This window comes from Nylanderia fulva, unplaced genomic scaffold (assembly GCF_048542155.1).
Source record: "Nylanderia fulva isolate GAGA-0341 unplaced genomic scaffold, ASM4854215v1 Scaffold7, whole genome shotgun sequence".
Classification (NCBI taxonomy): domain Eukaryota; kingdom Metazoa; phylum Arthropoda; class Insecta; order Hymenoptera; family Formicidae; genus Nylanderia; species Nylanderia fulva.
Window position 1 is genome coordinate 4,168,181 of NW_028190807.1, and position 19,669 is coordinate 4,187,849.

Consider the following 19,669-nt stretch of genomic DNA (forward strand, 5'->3'; position numbering starts at 1 on the left):
AAAATATATTAGCTACGAAATTTTGGAAGTAAATCAATGTTGGACCGGTCAGTCTGAATTTTTTATGATTGGCATGTAACTTTCGTGTATGTCCGTATTTGTCGCGTATGTGCGACTAGAATAATAAAGTATCGCTTCTTTGTGTGTAAACAGGCTCGTATTTTACCATACAATGTCTTGATTTCGGTATTATTAAATGTCCAGGATTCCCCATGCAAAAATTCCAGACTATATTTTTATATATAAGCGTCGAATAATTATTCTCGCTATTGTAAAAAATTACATAAATTTTCTAAATTGCGACAAATGTTGAAACTCAAATAAAATAGAAATTCTTATAAAAATTCTCGAATTGCTAAAAAACCAACATCGTATACTTAATTTTTTAACATAAAGATATTTATTCTATTCGCAATTATGTGTATTTTGTGATCAATTGTTATTGCAATAAAAATAATGAGTGATTACTCATTATTTAGATTTTAGTTACTGATTAGTGACGTAATTTATAATTAATTTGATATTGGCGTTGTTTCTGCTAAATATTGATATGCGATCGATGTCACTCATGTTCATACAAGGTGATTACTTATGAGTGACACCATTACTCAGAGGTTTGTTCTACCTACTTCTATACTTATTCAAGACAAAATGTAGATACGATACTCGTATGGAATACTAAAGTGAATTAGATACGGATAAAGTCGTAATTTGCGCAGATAGTTACATGAATTCACTTTACATGGTTGTTGTTACATTCTAAGGGGCGTTGATATATCTGCAAATTACTTTCTATTAATGGACCATGGCTTATTCTTAGTGAAAGCCGAGAAAGTTCTTATTTAAATGTAGACTTTATCAAACGATTGTGTATCAGTTGATCATTATATAACAGATGATAAATTAAAAAATATAATATATGCATGCATTGAACGAAATGATGGCAATACGCGAATGTAATATATATCTTATTTACTCATACGTTCTAAACGAATAATATTTTACACATATCCCACGATCTCGTTTATTGAGAACTGACAAGATTGAAGAATTAATTGGAGAAAATATAGAAAAAGAGATTGAAATAAAATTCCTAACAAATTCCTTCAGCTCTGCTCGTAGCGCAAGTTTTTTTTGCGCAGACGGCGTCATCCGGTAAGAAGTAGGTTTTCCCGTTTCCATTTCCGTCACGAGCAGATGCGAGATCGTATCGTTCGCGTAGACAAGTAAAGATCATAACGCGTTCGCCCGGGTCTCCATCGTGAAAATAACATAAAGCGCCAAAAATTGCTCAAAAACTAGAACCTTGATTTTTATGAGCACAATATGCGCGAGCAATAAATTACCTATGCATATTTATAGCTTAAATAATCGGTAATGAATATCCATACATCCATATAATATCTCAGAAAGATCTTTTCCTGCATGGCGGCGAATAATTACATGTTTATAACATTGCAATTAATTTCGTTTTTCTGCGCTATACTTATAATCCTATATACACTTTATGTTATTATCGAGGACATCTGAGGAAGAAACGCAAATAGAAAAGGAGATAAAAAATCAGCGAGCAATTCAACACGATGGCGTCAAAACTTTATTGGAGTGTATAGGTCAATGATGTGCCCTATCCATTAATCTATGATCTCAGGTTATTGAGACGCATCGCGAAATTGATCGGCTCCAATCAGGCGCATCGTGATGCGCAATCTATAGAGGACCACTTCGGCCACTTGCGCGATGGAAGGGACGGATCTCTCTCACTGATTCGGGCAGGTGAGGACTGAAAAGAGCGCAAGAGGGACCATGAAATCCAGCGCGAAAAAGGAAGGGCGAGGTAAATGCGAACGGAACAGGACGACGGCTTTGGCCGACAGTCGTAAGAGCGACCGGCGACATTGCAGACACGTTCCTTTCGTTCGACGACGAGGCGACGTTCAGTAGACCGTGGTGGCAATACACCGTGCAGCGAGGTGGTGCATAGGTGTGCAGCACCGGTGTCGGGACGCAAACGTCGCGTCGCATCGCCTCGGTTGCGTCGCATCGCGACGAGAGGCCATAGAGAGTGGGACGACACTCTGGCGCAGGGCCAGTAGGATCCAACTGATATAAAGATCACTGGTCACGCGACGCAGGAAGCTATCGTGCATCGTCGTCCAAGTGCAGTGGGTGCATCATCTCGCGATACGCATACATATATACGCGGCATCTCGCAACAGAGCGTATTATTGTAATAGTGCGTTATGGAAGAAGGGGATCTTCATCATCATTGAGATCTCTTCCGCGCGTCGATACATGTGCCTAAAGCAGTCAGTTATCGTTTCGGAGCGCATCGAGGGAGATCCATCCAGCCGAGGACGCCGATACACGGCACTGTGAGACGATTGTGAGTGCATTTCCGCAGTTGTCGCGAAAAAAATTCCCGTCACGTGCAATATTTGATTTGAAAGAAAAGTTTCATGATTCTCTAGCCTCGTGTAACTCATCTAATCACATGTGAGATCAAATTAGATGCAATCATGTTTATTTGTTTTTTTCAAACGAAGTAGTTAAATGTGAGAACAATGTATTTCTTCGAATTTGAATTATTTAAATATAATAATAAAGTAATAATATATTTTAAAAAATTTAATTTGCCTCTCAAGGTATTAAAAAAGATGTCTACAAGTGTATTTATTTGTAAGAATTATAGTTATTTATTATTGCAACACGTGCAGCTGTAGAACAACATTCTATCTTATAGATTGAAAATTTCAAACTTTCTGATTTATTATTACTGCTCTCCGATTACACGATGATCTTGATAATACATAGTTGAACGTATCCACATCTATTCTTCTAATATGCGTAACTCTGCCATTTATCTAACCGACACGAAGGTTTAGGAGGTCTTCCGAGAAACATTAATTATTAAGCACGGTCATCATACGCCAGGATGTTGGTCATTATTGCATATCCATCGTCGCCCGTAGGGAGGACGGGATCTCTAATGTTCGTATGGGAAACATAACATTTTTCGCGATCAAATATTTTCATTTTTATTTCGATATAAAAAAATGATACGTTCTTTTATAAAAAAAAATGTCTCGAGATTTCCTCTAAATTACGCAAAATTTGTAACAGATTTAATTCTATGAAAAAGATATTTTCGAAAGTTTAATGTTTTTCTGCAAACGACTTCCGACAGTCTTAATCTCTGCATACTCGTACTTTAGAAATTATATTAAACGAGTTTATATCATACACACGAAGTAGTGCCGTTCCCGCGGTATACTCGCGTATTTTGCTCCAGGCTCTTAGAATATCCGGTTAATCGCGCGTTTGCGAAAGTTAAAGCTTCCGGTGACACTTTACCGCACTGCAATAATAATATGCGTTTAATTACTTTCATCTCGTTTCACATAAATTATAACGTACTATCGATAACTGATCGCTTTCACTTTAACATAAATCCGCCCGAGAAAAACATTCGGAAGTTGAATGAAATTCAAAGCGGATAATCGATAAATCATTTCTGTCCGCCGTTGAAAACACGCAATGATATAATATGTTTTTGGGAAATTCAAAGATGTTAATTTGCATCCTCGGTGCGTCGATATTATGTATTTGATGCACGACAGCTTCTTCGAGGCAGGAAAAAATAAATAATCGGTATAAATGGTGGTCCCCGGCAACCATAACGTGATTGGTTTACAATCCACTGTTAAGACCGGTTAGAGTATCATCATGCATTTATGAGAGCGTTATATAATTTCGCGAATGCGCAAATGATGGCGAAGCAAAGACAAAAATAATCGTGATGTAGAGTGAAATCGTTTAAAAACCATTTAAATCTTTTTCTTCAAAAGAAGTATTTTTCTTTAAGCCAAGGATTTGATTGCAGATATCAGTTAGAGATCGAATGCATCGTACTGATTGCACAGTATTTCTAGCGTAGTATAACCGCTTATTAAATTATGCAATTCGTGCATGAAATCGTCGAACGAAAAAAATAGTAACCAGCACACAGAGAAAGTCGTGTGTCGCGTTTTTAGCGAACTCTACTAATACTAACTTTTCGATTCCTCGCTGAAAAAATATGTATTATCGAAGTGTAAGTACGGTGTTAGCGTATCTTATTATTCGCAACAAATAATCGAGCATTTGTTACAGAATAATAATGAAAGCTATTGATTTTAGAGCGCAATCGGAGAAAGGAAACGATTGTATCAATATTTGCGTCGAATGCGCTTCTTTTATTCTAAAACGCTATAAATAGAATCGCGATCGATATAATATAATCGCTAATATAAAATAACGTCTCGCGCTTTCACAGACGTATATAAAAAGATTTAAAGAACAAATATAAAATGCACGGTGCATTTCACGACTGCATTTCGATCATGGGCCTCCGACAAGAACAAATAAACAACACGGCGAACAGGATCGTCAACGGAACCTTGGGCGTGACCTTGCGCGGGTCAGTTTCCCCTTTCGTCCTTAATTGTAAATACGACGTCTAAGTTGCAGCGAATGACTGACGTAAGCGTGGGAAATGCATACAACTGCGAAATGCAATGCGAGTAGAGGAATGCAGATAAAAATGGAGAATCGCGATAGACGTGCGACAACGCACAATCGTATTTGTCTGGATGCCCGGACTGTGATTCACCACGTGGGATAAACCTGTTTGAATTGGCGCGCGATTAGCGTCCGAAACGAGCCGATTAATATGAGAAAACAATCGATAAGAATTCCAAGAGTGACGACGAAGCGAATTCTGATGCTCATATTTCATCGCCCGACTGCTTTGCAAACGCGATAAAATCGCGACACGCACGTCTTATTTCGTGTTAATTAAACAATCATCGTTAAAACTCATACCATCGCAAGTATGCGGCGGAATAACGATCGATCGAAAGATAAACTATATTGTCGGAAATATGTGTCTGAGTTATAATTTTTTCCGAGTGAATCGCAGATAAAAATTCACAGAAGGATAAAGCATTTTTTTTCAAAATTATAGATTTGGCCAGATCTTGCTTATGAATTCATTTACGATATTTCAAAATTCGAGATCATCATTTTTATTTGCAAGATGAAGATGAAATCTGTAAAATAATTTCTTAAAGAAATTGTACTCTCAAAAGAACGCAAATAATTTTACATCGCAAAGTGCACACTCAAGAATGTTGCAAGATTTACAATTCTTATCTATCCTGAAGGTGAACGGTCGGACCAATGCGAGTTGAAAACATGCGGAGCTAACAAGCTGATGAGATTAGCACAGATGTATTTATTGTACGAATTATTGCGCCACGAAGGTTTGCGGCCAATCTCCGAGCTTTAGTGCGCGAGGGATTGCAGTTTGACCTGTTTCTTTAGATTTTTCGCCGATCGAATTTGGTCATCTGTTGCCTCAAGACATGCAGGTCACTACGCGAAAGAATTTTTCAAGTAGATTATTGCTAAAAATTTTTGACAGATTTTGATAACTTTAAGAATCGACGACCAAATTTTCTCTTAAAAAATGCAAAAATAAATGAATTTTTTCGGAGGATTTTTCGAAATTGTGATTATTTTGCGTAATTAATGTGGCAAGTAAGAGATAATGAGATTTTACTGATAATATTTATGTGACTTGTATATGTTTCGATATATACTGTGTTAAATTTTTGAATGCAACCTAACGAGATCGTTTGGTATGATAAAAGTTTCGTTTTACTCGTTTTCAATACTAAATTTATCGGAAAGAAAGGCAAAGAAATCGCTTCGTGGCTCGAAATTGGCCCGTTAACCTTATTGAACGACGGGTGTGAACATAAACTGGTATCCATATTCGCCATCAACTATATATTGCACTCTGTATATTCCGCCACTCTTACACAATGCATATCGTAAGATTCGTATGCTCATAAGATTGTATCGAAAGACTATTCATGTCGTGCAAATCTCATGATGAACATGAAACGAAAACTATTCTCGACAACGAAATACAAGTAGTGATCAAATGTCATTTATAAAGAATGCAAATAATCTGCTAAAATGATAAAATATTATATATTATTTTACTACTTTATACAATTCGAAACATCATATGCATGCATGTAATGTATCTTCAAATGTCATCGCTACGAAATTTCATCTATATACAAAATACTTCGGTATCATACAATTAATATAAGAATTATTTTAACCAGCAATAGAGAATAATTCATCTCAGAATATTTTCTTCTGAGATCCGCTTTGACTATAATTCCATACTAAAAGGATATTACACGATCATCTAAATAAACAAGATCAAGATGAAGAAATAAAATTGCTCCGCAGAACAAGAGTTACAATTAACTTACATAAGACTCGTTTGAGTCTTCGAAACCCCTAATAACGAAGAAAGACATCGTATCCGTCATTCCGTCCCTGCAGTTTCCATCGATATATGTATAAAACAGAAGAAGGAATTTATTCGCGAAATTCCAGTCGTCGACCCGGGATATAGGATGAGTTCTTTCCATATATTCGCGCGCGTTTTACATTCGCATTTCTGCACGCCGTTAAAGGATTATTCCGCTGCGCGAACAATTACCGGTGAGAGCCACCTCAACCTCAAGAGCAAGATGCTTGCCTACGAGATGCGGTCGATGCCGTAATCCGTTGTGTGAGAGGGTACCCCGGGATGAGCGAGACGAGACGAGCAGATTATGCAAGCGCGCGCGGTCTGCCTCGGCGAAGCAAGCCGGTCAATGCCAAGGTATTCCACTCCTAGTGCTACTCTTCCCTGACGTTTCTACGGCGATTTCTTCTGGAGCCGGGGGATTTACCTCCGACTATAATACGCGTCGATAATAATCGTCATTGCACGAATGCTGACGTGACACGGCGTATTCATGGATTTCTCACCGCACGATATGTTGAACAAGCAGACAATTGTATAGTTGCTAAGTAATGGAATATTATTAGACTGGCAGATGAGTAAGCTTCACAATATTTTTCTGTTAAGAGCAGAACCTAAGAATTTTTTTAGCAACCGTGATCGATATGACTTTGATATCGCATCATATTGATGTGTCAAAAGTAATTTATGCCATGCAACGCAAGAATAATAAGACATTAAATTTATATACGAATCTTTTTACTTTGGGGATAGAAGAAAGTAATCTATATAGACCGAAGAAAGTGGAGTAATAACATATCCAACATGCTAATTTAATTCACGACTACCCGTAGCTTGAGGCGGTTTATTAATATATGGCATCAAGTGCAGCGTGCTTATTGAGTGTCTAGGTAACACAGATAATCAGACTTATCCTTGCCTCTGAAAGTGATAGAGATAATTTTCTTCGCATTCGCGGTTCAGTTTTCTCCTTTTTCACTCTTACGCGCGGGAGCAAGTTTGTAACAAATTGTATGTCTGTCAATAATCTATCGTGCAACCTATTCGAATAAAACGATTATGAATTGCTAATAGAAGATTGTTAAATAAAGAAGCAACCGCGCGAAACCCCAAAGGCGTGTCACACAGGATGCCGTTAGTCAATTATCGATTTCCTGTGAGCAAAAAGGTGTGCCTGTCCTCCCGGTTTCGAGGATGTACCCCAAAAGTTTCTATGCCTGGTTGTAAAATCATTATTATGCGAGCGAGCGCGACGTGCCGAAAGTCAGCGTCGAGAAATTAATCCTGCTCAGCGAGCACAACGCGAAACAAAAAGGAAAGTAGCTGAAAGCGTAAATTCGATTGAATAACGGATAGATCCGCATGGTTCTTACGTGCTGGTGCTCGGTACATAAGTTTATATTACAAGATACTCGTCGATTAGTAATGAGGTGTACGATTACGAATAACAGAAATCAATGCTTTTTAGTCAATTACAAAATATACGGGGATACACACGATCGTGTTAATAATAACAAAATTGGAAATGCTTCCCAGGTACTTCTAATGCTAAAATAACACTGTATAGCTGTGAATCATATATTATGATCGACCTGACAAAACAAATGATACCTATCTGATGAATCAACATTGAAGGTGTTTTACAAAGAGATCTCGTTCCGCCACCCCGGCCTTTCACTTTAACGGGACTAGTGCGATGGCTCAATGTCGTTTTATCGTAGAACACAGCTTCGATGGTCCAAGGTCGACTTCCGTTATATTCCGGGATAATTAATTTATAACAGGGAAATTACACGTTCAAACAATTTGACGTATTGATTAAATATGATTAAATATTAGTTTTTTTAACAAAAATAAAAAATCTGTTATAGAAGCAGATATATAACACATTAATCATAACACATAATGTGAATATGTCGCAAAAAATATAATTAAGAAAAAAAATAATTATTTTCTTTTCAAGAGTTTTAAAAACTGTCGCGTGACAAACGTAATTATTACGTCTGTTTGAAAAAGTTTCTAACTTTTTCCAGAATGATTTACTACCGGTCGTAACAATGTGAACTCCAAACGTTTATTAGAGCAAGTCTCTAAAGGTAATGTAATGGCACTTGCCAGCGGGAATCGCAAGTCTTGCATCACGTCTCGCGGAATCAGGTCGCCTCCATTTTGGCTAATATGATCTCTACTCATTTGCAATAATCTCGTTTGCAAAGCTATTATACATTTTGTCGGGAATGCTGTGTAAAATACATGGAGAGAGAAGAAAAGATTATTCAGTTCCTAACCCATAACACACAACAAAGTTCCTAAGTTAATATTGGATCTAGACGTTGAAGTCAGTGAACCGATTCAAGATCGCAATTTCGGTGAATGAACCGCCGAGAATTGCTTGTTCAGCCAACTTTTATAAAAGAGAATCGCGTGTTGCGCCGACAAAACTAGACGGAGAGGCAGAATATACACTGTGGGTGTGATTTATGAGCATAACGCGTTTATGTTGTCGGTACAAAAAGGTTTTGTTACCGGATGGTTAGGCAATCGCGCGGCAAATCCAAGCGAACGCACGCGATTCTGTCGCCGTTTGTCACGTTAGCATCGTAAGTAAAAAGTAAGCAAATCGAATATAACATCTCGGATTCCTGACGAAAGTGAAAGGATCCCGCGACATTATACGTTTATTGTACTTTTCGAAGTTATGTGCCCTCCCTTCCGCGCCACGTGAAGACAGCGTAACCAGCGACGCTAAAATAATAGCAGATATACTAAGTAACGATCTAATTATGATCGTTAATCGTACGAATCGACCGCGACTTCCTGCTTTCCATCGTGAAGCGTACACGTACATGTATCGCTATCGCCTGGTGGAAATGCCCACCTTCCCCGACAAACGTCCTTGGGGGGCCCGGTACACCGAGAGAGAGAATGATGAAAATCCGCCAGTCACGTGTACCATGCCGGTACGAGCGGTTATACCCGCGGTTCCAAATCCGACACGGTTTTCCAATCGTATTATCGTAATATCGGAAACACGTGGCCGATCAAAATATCGAAAATACGTGGCCGCTTATCAGGAGTGCAAAGTGGAGTGCATTTATATTGGAGAACCTTAATTCGAGGACTTATCGCAATGTATCGCAACACGATTCTGGATAAGATAGAACATTAATTATTTGTTTCGTAATGTGGATAGTGTCGATTAAAAAAAATAAAGAGATTAAATCGTAGAATAAATTAATTATAGGGAGTGTTTTCGTCAATTGTGATGCAGAAAAACAAAAAATGATTTCGTAAAGAAAATTCATCCTAGATTTTTAACATTTGTACAATTTTGAAATCGCCTACTTTCTGATATTTTCATTGTTTCGGGAATTTGAATGATTCAAACATTCATTTTTGTGATGAAAACTCATTGAAGATAATAACTCTAAGAAAACAGTTATAAAAATTATATTGACGAGAGAAATCGTCGATAAATATCTATATATTTATACTGTCTACATTATAATATGATGAATCACACGGAAAATTCCTTTCAACAGATGTTAAGGACATGTTGATGACTTTGATCACGTACATCAGTGATCGAGTATTATGTATTTCATTGATTCCTTCTGCACGGTTAAACGCCGATGTTCCGTCACGTAGTTCGCGTAGATTAAGTAGTTACTTGCGCGGAGAAATCGAGTGCACTCACGTAAGGTGTTTTACGTCTCTATCGTCGGACAGGCCACTTTGCAGGTTCTCGGAAGAAGCGCATTATTGCGTGCGGCAGTTCAATTACAGCAATTCAACGACATACCAGAAATCCTGGTAAACGTTTGTCATATCATTCCGGATGCCGGGAGAAAGGTACGGTTTAAAGTTTCGCGTCTATTAGACAAATATAATTTGAGATTCGTAAAAAAATCAATCGCAGATATAAATTAAAAAAAAAATTAGCAAAAAAATTTCGAAAATTAAAATTAAAAATTATATCAATTACCGAAATTAATATTTAAATTCAAGATTAATGTACAATTATTGTGCAATATTTTTCACCGCAATTACGAGCCCATATTTCAATCATATTACTTGCACAACGTTATTTATATAACGACTTTCTATTTATAGAAATTCCAAATTGACTGAATATACATATATATCAAAATAACGTAGGATGCAGCCTTGAGTCGTGGATAAACGCGAAATCGGAGGAAACTAGAAGATTTTCAGAAAAGTGTCGAGATAGGCAAAGTGCGACGTCCGCTGTCGGAAGCGCATTATCGTGTTGCTCACGCCGGCGTTACTTCCGCAAATTTACACGGCCACGTTGCAAGTATTGCGGCAATGCGCTCGCATATGCCGCTAATGCATATCGGCGAGCCGTGAATGCAAACGTGTATATACCGAACAGAAACCTACATTGCTCGCGCGCTCTCCGGTTCGTTACTCAGTCGCAAGTCATTACGAGAGTCGGTCTGATCTACTCCGGTGACCCGTGAATGTTTGTCGACCGTTCACCGATCTGTTCACCGGAGAAAGGCGTGGCAGCCCTCCTCAATATCGCATTCTCATATCACTGCAATCGACGAAATTAACGAATTCTTCGAATGCACGAACAAAATCTTGGAATGCTAATCGCACGATTTGCAAAGACTTCATCATCTCGCGATGGTATTGCCGATGCATTTTAAGTTATGCATCGAAGAAATGTCAAATTTTCATATTTATGTTTTTAATTATGTTCAATTTCCTAAAATATACGTAATCTCTCGCTCTCTCTATCTATCTAAAGAAAGATGCTGAAAATATTTCAAAGATTTCTAATTCTGACATAATTTCTATCAAATAATGATAGGGAGAATCATAACTAGCATAATCTTATGTTCCCAGTAAGAAATTAAATTGCGGGACAGTAATAATCTTGCTAGAGCACGAACATAAACATATACTTTGTTCATGAATTAATTGGTATTGTTACGCAATTAAAATCCTTGACATACGCGCTGGAAAGCGCGCGCTATATTCACTGACGTCTATACGTAATTCCGGTCATTGTGAATAACTGTTTTATACCTCGTGTGTCTGCAAATCTTTTTACTGATCTATTAAACGCGCAGAAATCATTTCACGCAACGTGTAGAGAATAAAGCGCGTTATTTAATTAGCGCACCAAGTTTGCGTAATAAAATGCACTTGAAGATATTGCATACTTTCCCGTTAAATACTATAATATACATCTCGTGTACACGCGGAATAAAAATAATGATTCTCAAGTACTATTCTCCAATCGTGTTACAAAAATAAATACGCGTATAAATAGAAGCGAGGTGAATAATACGAGCGTTCTTTATTTTCAGATGACGCGTCTGATATCATTTTCACGGCTGTCATTGGCTCTAATATTGATATGCGCGACGATAACGGGATCGTCGACGAGCAGATTGCGAAGGCACGTCGGTACCGAAGAATCTAGTCATCGATCGGTCAAGGAACACGCATCGAGCGATCGAGGGACGACAAACAATGAGATCACCGCGGAACCCGGAAGGAAAGTGTCCCACCGTCTGGTCGGGGGTCACCTGAGAGTCGATACGAGACACCGAGACGGCGGAGAGTCGCTATGGGACGACGGAATTCTCATGTCCGCGGCCGGGAACGGGAAAGAGGGGAAAAGCCCTCGCAACAACGGCGACGACGAGGACGAGAAAAAAACGCTCTCCCAGCAGGTCAAGGAGGGCAAGTACGGCCTTATACAGAACGAGATTTACGGGGAACGGCCGAAACGGCCCGGCATCATTAGTTACCTCGGCAATCCCGAAGTGCCGAGAGACACGGCCGATAATCTGGGTGGTCTCGACGAGGAGGAGATCTGGCTGGCCGAAAATCACGTCCTAGTGCTGCGAGGCGGGAACTTTCCCGAGCACGAGCAGGACGGTCAACAGCAACAGAGCAGCGACAGCCCGCAGCCGGAATGGCCGCCCATCGACGATTACAAGGCGCCCAAACGGCAGGTCAAGATACCAACGAGGCCCAAGGTACCGCCACCCTTTCCGGTACAGCTCGCGGATGGAGAATCGATACGGATCATCGGTCCGAATGGGACCACGGAGGAGATTGGCAACGGCACCCTCGATTACAGCACAGATCCTCTCTACACCAAGGGATTACTACCCGGGGAGGGTCCGTTCTTCGCTATCACCCCGAACGGCACGATATTCACCCCGGATCCCGGTCCCCCGCGAAACTTCTCCGTCGAGGAGAAGTCGATCAGAGGTAACAAAGATCAGGATAAGGGAGTGAGACCCGAACAGCTGCCTGGCGTCCTTCCACCGTTCTATCACGCCATCCCGCCTGGTGCGGTCTTCGTAGCACCGCCGAGTAATCAGTCGGATTACGACGAGGAAGATCAGTCGATCTATTATCCGCCGCCATATAGCTTCTATTATCCGCAAGATAATACGACAGCTGTACCACCAGGGCCTCTAGTACCTGGAATTATATTGCCGCCTCCACCGGACTTCTTTTCCGCTCTGGACGACAAAAAGACGATCACGAAGAAGTACACGAAGCGGCCACCAACGACCACGACTTCGCCGAGACCGACCTATCTGCCACCGAGAAAGTTTACGACTAAACAATATAAAGCTTCATCCGTCCTGCCGACCTCGATAATCAAGACGACTTCTTCTTCGTCGGTCAGCACGAAGGTGTCTTTCGGTCGTGTAACGAGTAGAAATGCGTCGGATACCTTTGCACCTAAACAAAAAACCGTACCCAAAGTAGAGATCACGACGAGGACTTCGGGGAAACCGCACACCCTCGAGAACACCGAGATATATACTATCAATTCCGTAAACGGGAATCAAGTATCCGAAGCGACGACCCAGCAGAAAGATTGGTCCACTTTGGTGACCAGCAAGGTGCCGGTTCTCGCGTATTATCCTTCGACCACGCAATCCTCCTTGAAATTAGTTCGACCAGTAGAGGTGACCCCGGCCTCGATAAAGAGCATCATCACCACTAGTCAACCCGATCGATCTCGCAATCACGCATCTTATTACTTCTACGAGGAGTCAACCGACGACAATTCGGCGAAGTCGTCGCCCGTTTATTACGAAACCACTACCAAATCGCCGTATTACGACGCGGAGAAGTCGCAACCTCGGCAGACTGAACAGAAAAAGCATTATTACACCGTCGAGACGATCGCGACGGACGAGATCCCGAAGGATTACAAGACGAAGATCATCGATAGCATCGTGAAGAATTCGCAAACGTTCCAATACACCGACAGTTCAGAGGTTTCGTCTTCAAAGTTCAACACCAACTTGCCACAGGATCAGAGCCAACATATGTTAGCCGACGAGGCGCCCGTGTATTATCAGCCCGTGCCTGCGCATCCTCTGCAAACGTATTACACGACTCCGAAGTCACCAAGGTATTATCATCAGACCACGAAGGCCAAGCCGATTTATCAGTACAGTTTCCAGGTAGCGGATTATTCGAAACGCGGCGACAATCCAAGATCGCCGTATCATAGTCGAGAGCAACAGGATGTATACAATGAATATCAGGACGTGAAATCGAGCAATCAACAGTACGATTACGAAGATATCGACTTGCCTACGCGGCAACAACAGAAACGCATACCCACGTATAAAACTCAACATCCGGTGGTCTATTCCACAAGTACCGCCTATCCGATCTTAGAGACAACGTCGAATCCGCAACACGCGTATTTCACGCCGCAGGACGAGAAATTGTTGGACGACGTTACGAAAGAATATTTCACGATCTTCGGCAAGAAACTGTCGGACTCTAAAATAGCGAGCACGACTCCGATCTATGGAAAGTCGAGCAGCATCACGGAGAAACCTGAGCACGCTTACGTGTCGTCGAACATATATAAGAACGAACGACCGGTGACTTACAAAACGCCCAATGTCAAAGTGCATTACGGCGATCAGTCGCACCGACCCTACTCCCTCAAGGACGATACCCTAGTAAATTACCAGAGACCCTTACCGCCGATCAATCCCGATAGCGAGTTCATCGAGACAATCGAGCCTAAGCGTCAGCCGAAACAGCCGTCGCCTTTGGCGAGCTACGAATTGCGGACGGATAACTACCGGTTGCAAAATCAGGGAGTTCAACAGCACGGACCGACCTCTCGTTACCTAGTGCAAAACACGATACAGCCAAGCAATCGGAATACCAACAATTTCTTGCCCCTGTCCGAGTCCCGGGAGGAGTTTGAGGACATTCAGGAACCCGTGTCGTTGCTGGATGACATCAAGGTGAATTATAGAAATCCGCGTCCGGCTATAAATCCCGATGCCGAATTCATCGATCCCGCTTCGCTGCAGGACAATCATTCGGGCAATCCGAACGCGTACTTTGCCTACCGATTACCTGGCGACGTCGGCCACTTTTACTTCCTGACACCGCGGGCGATCACGCAACGACCGGAGCAGAATGGCGGATACGTGTATCCGAAGTCGAGAGGACCGAGATTATTGAGACAGAGACGGCGCCAGGCTAACGTCTGAAAGCGTCTGAGCATCATCTCCTCGCGCGTTTTTTCGACGCACGATGCCATAATCTCGCGGATGTCCGGCGCGATGTTACACAGAGAGAACTTTCTTTTAGAATTTATCCTGAAATTCATGGTAATCGTGCAAGAATTTCATAAGAACTTCTCTGATGTTTTATTAGTTTTACTAAAATATATATTAAAATTTCATTGATTTTAAAATATATTCAAAACTTATATTCTTTAAGTGTTTTAGATAGAATAGATGTCAAAAAAGTGATAAACATAAAATTTTATATAAATACATTTTATACATATTTTTAGTCCAGCTTAATTTATTATGAATACAAACATGATAAAATTTGTAGTAAATTTTGCGATAAAATGTAACGAAAAATTCTCTCCGTGTATCGTCGCGCGTGTACTATTAACATATTTATTGTATCTGTAAATACGAATTTTGTGTGACTAAGTTAGATAATTATATAGTTACGCTGTTTTACGAGAAATGCTTAATTTATTACCGCAATCCCGACTCTCCCGCCCTAGAACGTACGTATATAGGTATGCGATTGCATTCTTGCGTGTGCTATTTGTGTTATGCGCGTATCGTATATCGCGTATTTGCACATTATCTGTGATTAATGATAAAATATTACATGTACATATATATCTATATAGTTGACATTAGTTGGCCGTCTAATGCGTGCGCTTCGACGGTAGATAAATAAGAAACAGAGCCAATATATGGCGCTGGTTTGCGACTTTTTTTTTAATTGTTCTCTATTTGCCAAATAAAATTAAATAAAATAAAAGATATATTAAATAATAAGTATTGACGCGAATCTCTCTATTCGATGCAATTTGAGTCTTAAAGAATTTTTTACACGAATTATACATATCCCATATGAATATTAATGTTTCATAAATTATATCATATCAATGATATATTACTTAAGATATTTTTCAAACATTGTTATACCAATATGCCAATAAAAATCACAATTGCATTCAATTGTAATATAATATTAGTCAATTAGAAAAGCATTATTCTAAATATTAGAATGGTTGACAAGTGTAGCAGCAATATGATAGTTTTGCACTTTTTTAAATTAAACGCATGCTCCTATACATATATAGTGCATACTAATGCACAGATTAATTTTTAACTTTGATTAAATGTTTATAAAAAATATATATGAAAACTATTCAAAAAGTGACAACAATATAAATGTGATTTCAACTCTTCCCATGTCAATAATTATTATTATTTAGAGATATACAATCTCTCTGATATTTAATTTATTGATGATATACGAAGAAGCAAAACAATAATTTAGCATTAAAAAATATATAATACAAATAAATAATAAGACTCACCAGTGTCGATCTCCTGTGTCTGTGCTGGATCTGGCAAAGGATAATCATGCAGTCGCAAATAAACTTCCATTGCACATTTCGCTGCTTTAAAGTAAAACGGATGAGCTCGTAAAACGTCCTCTAGCCTCAAGAGACCCACATAAGATCGTAACGTCATCTTCCGCATGCAATATGTATGAAAGTCGAATTGGTCCTCTATGATTTCCGAAAAATGCTGTAAATAATAGCAATATTATAATAGCAGATTATATGATGTACATTTCAAATGTATAATATATACAACTTACCCTATCAACTTCATGACATTTTTTCAATGCCTCTCCATATTTTCCAAGGCGTTTATAAGCGTTTGCTGCTTCTGTTTGAATCCACATGCACTGCATCTCATTTAAGTTTTCCATAGCTAAAACTCCTTCTCTCGTAAATTTCCCGCATGTCTCTTCCGCTTCTTTTATAAGATTCGCACGAAGCATATACTTGGCACATTTAGAGTTAATATATCGATCTGCTGTATCTAACCCCTGCGCTTCGTCAAGCCACTTATAAGCTTCTTGAACGTTTCCTGCATGCTATCAACAAATTTTTTTAGATTATATATCTTCTATATCTTTGCTTGCAATTAAAATGTGTAATTGAGACAAGTATATAAAGGCTTACCTTGTAAATGCGTCCTTTGGTAACAAAAAGTTCTATAAGTGTAGGAGTATGATCAATGGCAGCATCAATTTCAAGTAATGCCTTTTCTGTTTGACCGAGATAATCGTAATGTTGTGCTAGGTAATAATATGTCCACAATAAAGCAGATGCTGGTTCTCTTGGATTATCTTTTTCTTGATCGCTAAAATGACCGTGAAGTTTTAACGCTTCCTTGTATTGCAGAAGTAAAGATGATATGATTTCGACCTTTTCTTTATCAGTATACAATGAACGAAGATTCACAAATAACGGTGGCACACCTTTATGAAGCCCTGCAAAAAAATCAATTTAATTAAATATACATCATGCATTTTATAAAAGTCTCGTTTAAATAAATAATTATATATGCAGGAAGAAAATTACCTTTCCGTAAATATCGATCAACTAAAACTTTAAATTCATCTCCTGACGCATAATTGAGTTGCAAACGGCGTGGAGCTAACGCTCGAGGGAAGAGTTCTTCATATCTTTGGAGCATATGCAGTGTTTCGCTTGGTGAGCTATGTCTTTCAGCCTCTGCTAGCCTAGTATAATATGTTGTATTTTCGGGGTTAATATCTAATAACTCCTTGTAAACTTGTTCCGCTTCTGCAAATTGCTTTAATTGAAGTCTTAGTTTACCTGAAAAAACAAACAAAAAATTACAAAAATATAGATTAATTATATATAATGGATATGAGCAAATTTTTATAAAAAAAACATTGCAATATACCATAAGTCTCTTTTACAGTGACCTTGTCACAAATTTGATCACTATACTTGTCTAAATGTTTTAATGCTTGTTCACATTCCCCTGATTCCTGGATGACCATATTTTGATACAAGAGCAATTCACTATGTTCATAATCATAACAAATCTGCACACATTACAAATATTTCTATTACATCTTTTTTTTACCGCATAAAGTCAATTGTTGTATTTATAAAAATTTTGATACATTTATATGTAATTATATATAATACATACCATTGGAGAATTTCGAAAAGTATCTAAAATTTTCAATGCCATTTCATAATCTTTCAACAAATGATACGAAATAGCAAAACCAATCCAAGAAGCTCGTTGAGTAGGACGTAACATAAACAACTGATATCTGGTATCCTAAAAGAAAAAGAAAGACATCGGTTAAAATATACAATTACAAAGTATAATCAAATAGCAAAAACAACATAATGTACTCATTGAAGTATTTACCTTATAGCCCTCCAGATCCCGCATTTGAATTTGAAGCAACGACAAATCCCTAAGAATTTGAATATTGTCCTTATCCCATTTGAGCGCATTTCTATAACATTTGATAGCCTCGTCGTACTTCTTGTCAGAGCGCTGTAGAAGACCATAGACATGCCAGCAAACGTGAGACTGTAGGTCATTTCTGAGGCCACGACGTACATGATCGTAAGCTTCATCTTTGCGTCCTAAACAGTTCAGTGTCAAACCTTTCATCGCCAAGGTCTCTCCATGTTCACTGAACTTGGGATTTGACAGGATTTGCTTGGCAAACTTTAACCCATTTTTGTATTGCTTGTGCTCGTAGCATCTCTGTAAGAAATACGTGTCTGGTGTGAGAAATTACAGTAGTGAAAAATTCCAGGAGGGTTAAAAGGGACATTCCAAGTGTTTTATTCCGCATTTCGTAGGAAATGGTCGCGAAATGTCGCCGAGCGAGGCGACTTTTCATTCATAAAGTGAAGCGTGGCATCGCGTACCGTGATCGCCAGTGAGTTTTTCCCGTTTTTTCCCAAAGAGTGCTTTATCATTAGAGCATGAGAGTGTACCCTATTAGCCGAAGAGTGGGGTCCAAAACAGAATATTTTGATCGGCGTGTACTCACCAGAATTCGCTTAAACAAGGCATTTTCTTTTGGCGGCAATGGGTTGCTGGAGGGCATTTTTGTATAACTACAAAAATAGGGGGCTTTTTCCACCCGGTAAACTTAATTTTCACCACAAAACCTCGTGGCCACAAACGAAGAAGTCGATCTTCGATCACGTGATCATCTACGACACTGATGTTCCGCCGGAAGTGCTGTTGCCACGGCGCCGCAGATTTCAAATAGGCATAGAATTATTAATGATTCGCTTTGCCATTCATATTCGATATCGCGTTACTGAATATTTTATGTATATATGTATATGTGATATATATATAACATGTCAAAAAATAATATTTCTAATTTTTTTTTTAATATTTTAGCAAAATAAAAAAGTTCACTAATGTATTAATTATTGCATATTAATTATTATTTTTATAAATAAATTTTTAAATTTAATATAAGACAAGATTTCCGATTATATAAAAGTATTTAATATTAATGGCGTAAAGTTAATTAGTCCCGAAAATATCTTGATTAATTACGAAAAATATCACGACAAAATATAATAATAGTACACTGTAATAATATTTCATTAATAAAAAATATTTATCAAATTATTTACCAAAAGGTCAGCAAAAGTGACAGACAAACTCCTGAGTTAATTTAGAAGATTACGCGCGATGACAGTGTGAAGTTTCGACTCAGGGTTATTAATGCTGAGATATAAATCAATTAATAAGTGGATATTCATACACGTACGAATCACTCACGCAAAAGTGCGTCCAAAAATTCTACTCGTGAGAATGAATTCAATTAGCCAATCAAGACACAGGAAGTTTTACTCCTTTGATTTGATTGGTCAAACTTAGGTTTGAAGTCCAGTCT

General features: G+C 38.8%; 2 protein-coding genes across 3 annotated transcripts in view; one reads left to right on the top strand and one right to left on the bottom strand.

Moving 5' to 3' along the window:
* Positions 1-18,992, bottom strand: part of Naa15-16 (N-alpha-acetyltransferase 15/16) — a 36,309-nt gene extending 17,317 nt beyond the window's left edge. The window contains exons 1-8 of the mRNA XM_029308656.2: positions 18,803-18,992; positions 18,163-18,510; positions 17,935-18,069; positions 17,680-17,824; positions 17,331-17,588; positions 16,929-17,239; positions 16,559-16,840; positions 16,272-16,485 (exon numbers count right to left, since the gene is read on the bottom strand). Coding sequence (XP_029164489.1) covers positions 16,272-16,485; positions 16,559-16,840; positions 16,929-17,239; positions 17,331-17,588; positions 17,680-17,824; positions 17,935-18,069; positions 18,163-18,510; positions 18,803-18,859 — 1,750 coding nt within the window. The 5' untranslated portion in view covers positions 18,860-18,992. The remainder of the gene's footprint in view (positions 1-16,271; positions 16,486-16,558; positions 16,841-16,928; positions 17,240-17,330; positions 17,589-17,679; positions 17,825-17,934; positions 18,070-18,162; positions 18,511-18,802) is intronic.
* On the top strand, positions 1,905-15,400 carry LOC114935757 (uncharacterized). Of its 2 annotated transcripts, none has more exons than XM_029308653.2 (2): positions 1,905-2,386; positions 11,716-15,400. In XM_029308653.2, exon 2 carries the CDS (start codon positions 11,716-11,718, stop codon positions 14,905-14,907), a length of 3,192 nt encoding a protein of 1,063 aa, XP_029164486.1. In that variant the 5' UTR covers positions 1,905-2,386; the 3' UTR covers positions 14,908-15,400. The 2 variants fall into 2 exon arrangements, with proteins under 2 accessions (XP_029164486.1, XP_029164488.1); XM_029308655.2 differs by lacking the exon at positions 1,905-2,386 and adding an exon at positions 9,837-10,225.
* Positions 18,993-19,669: the final 677 nt, after the last annotated feature.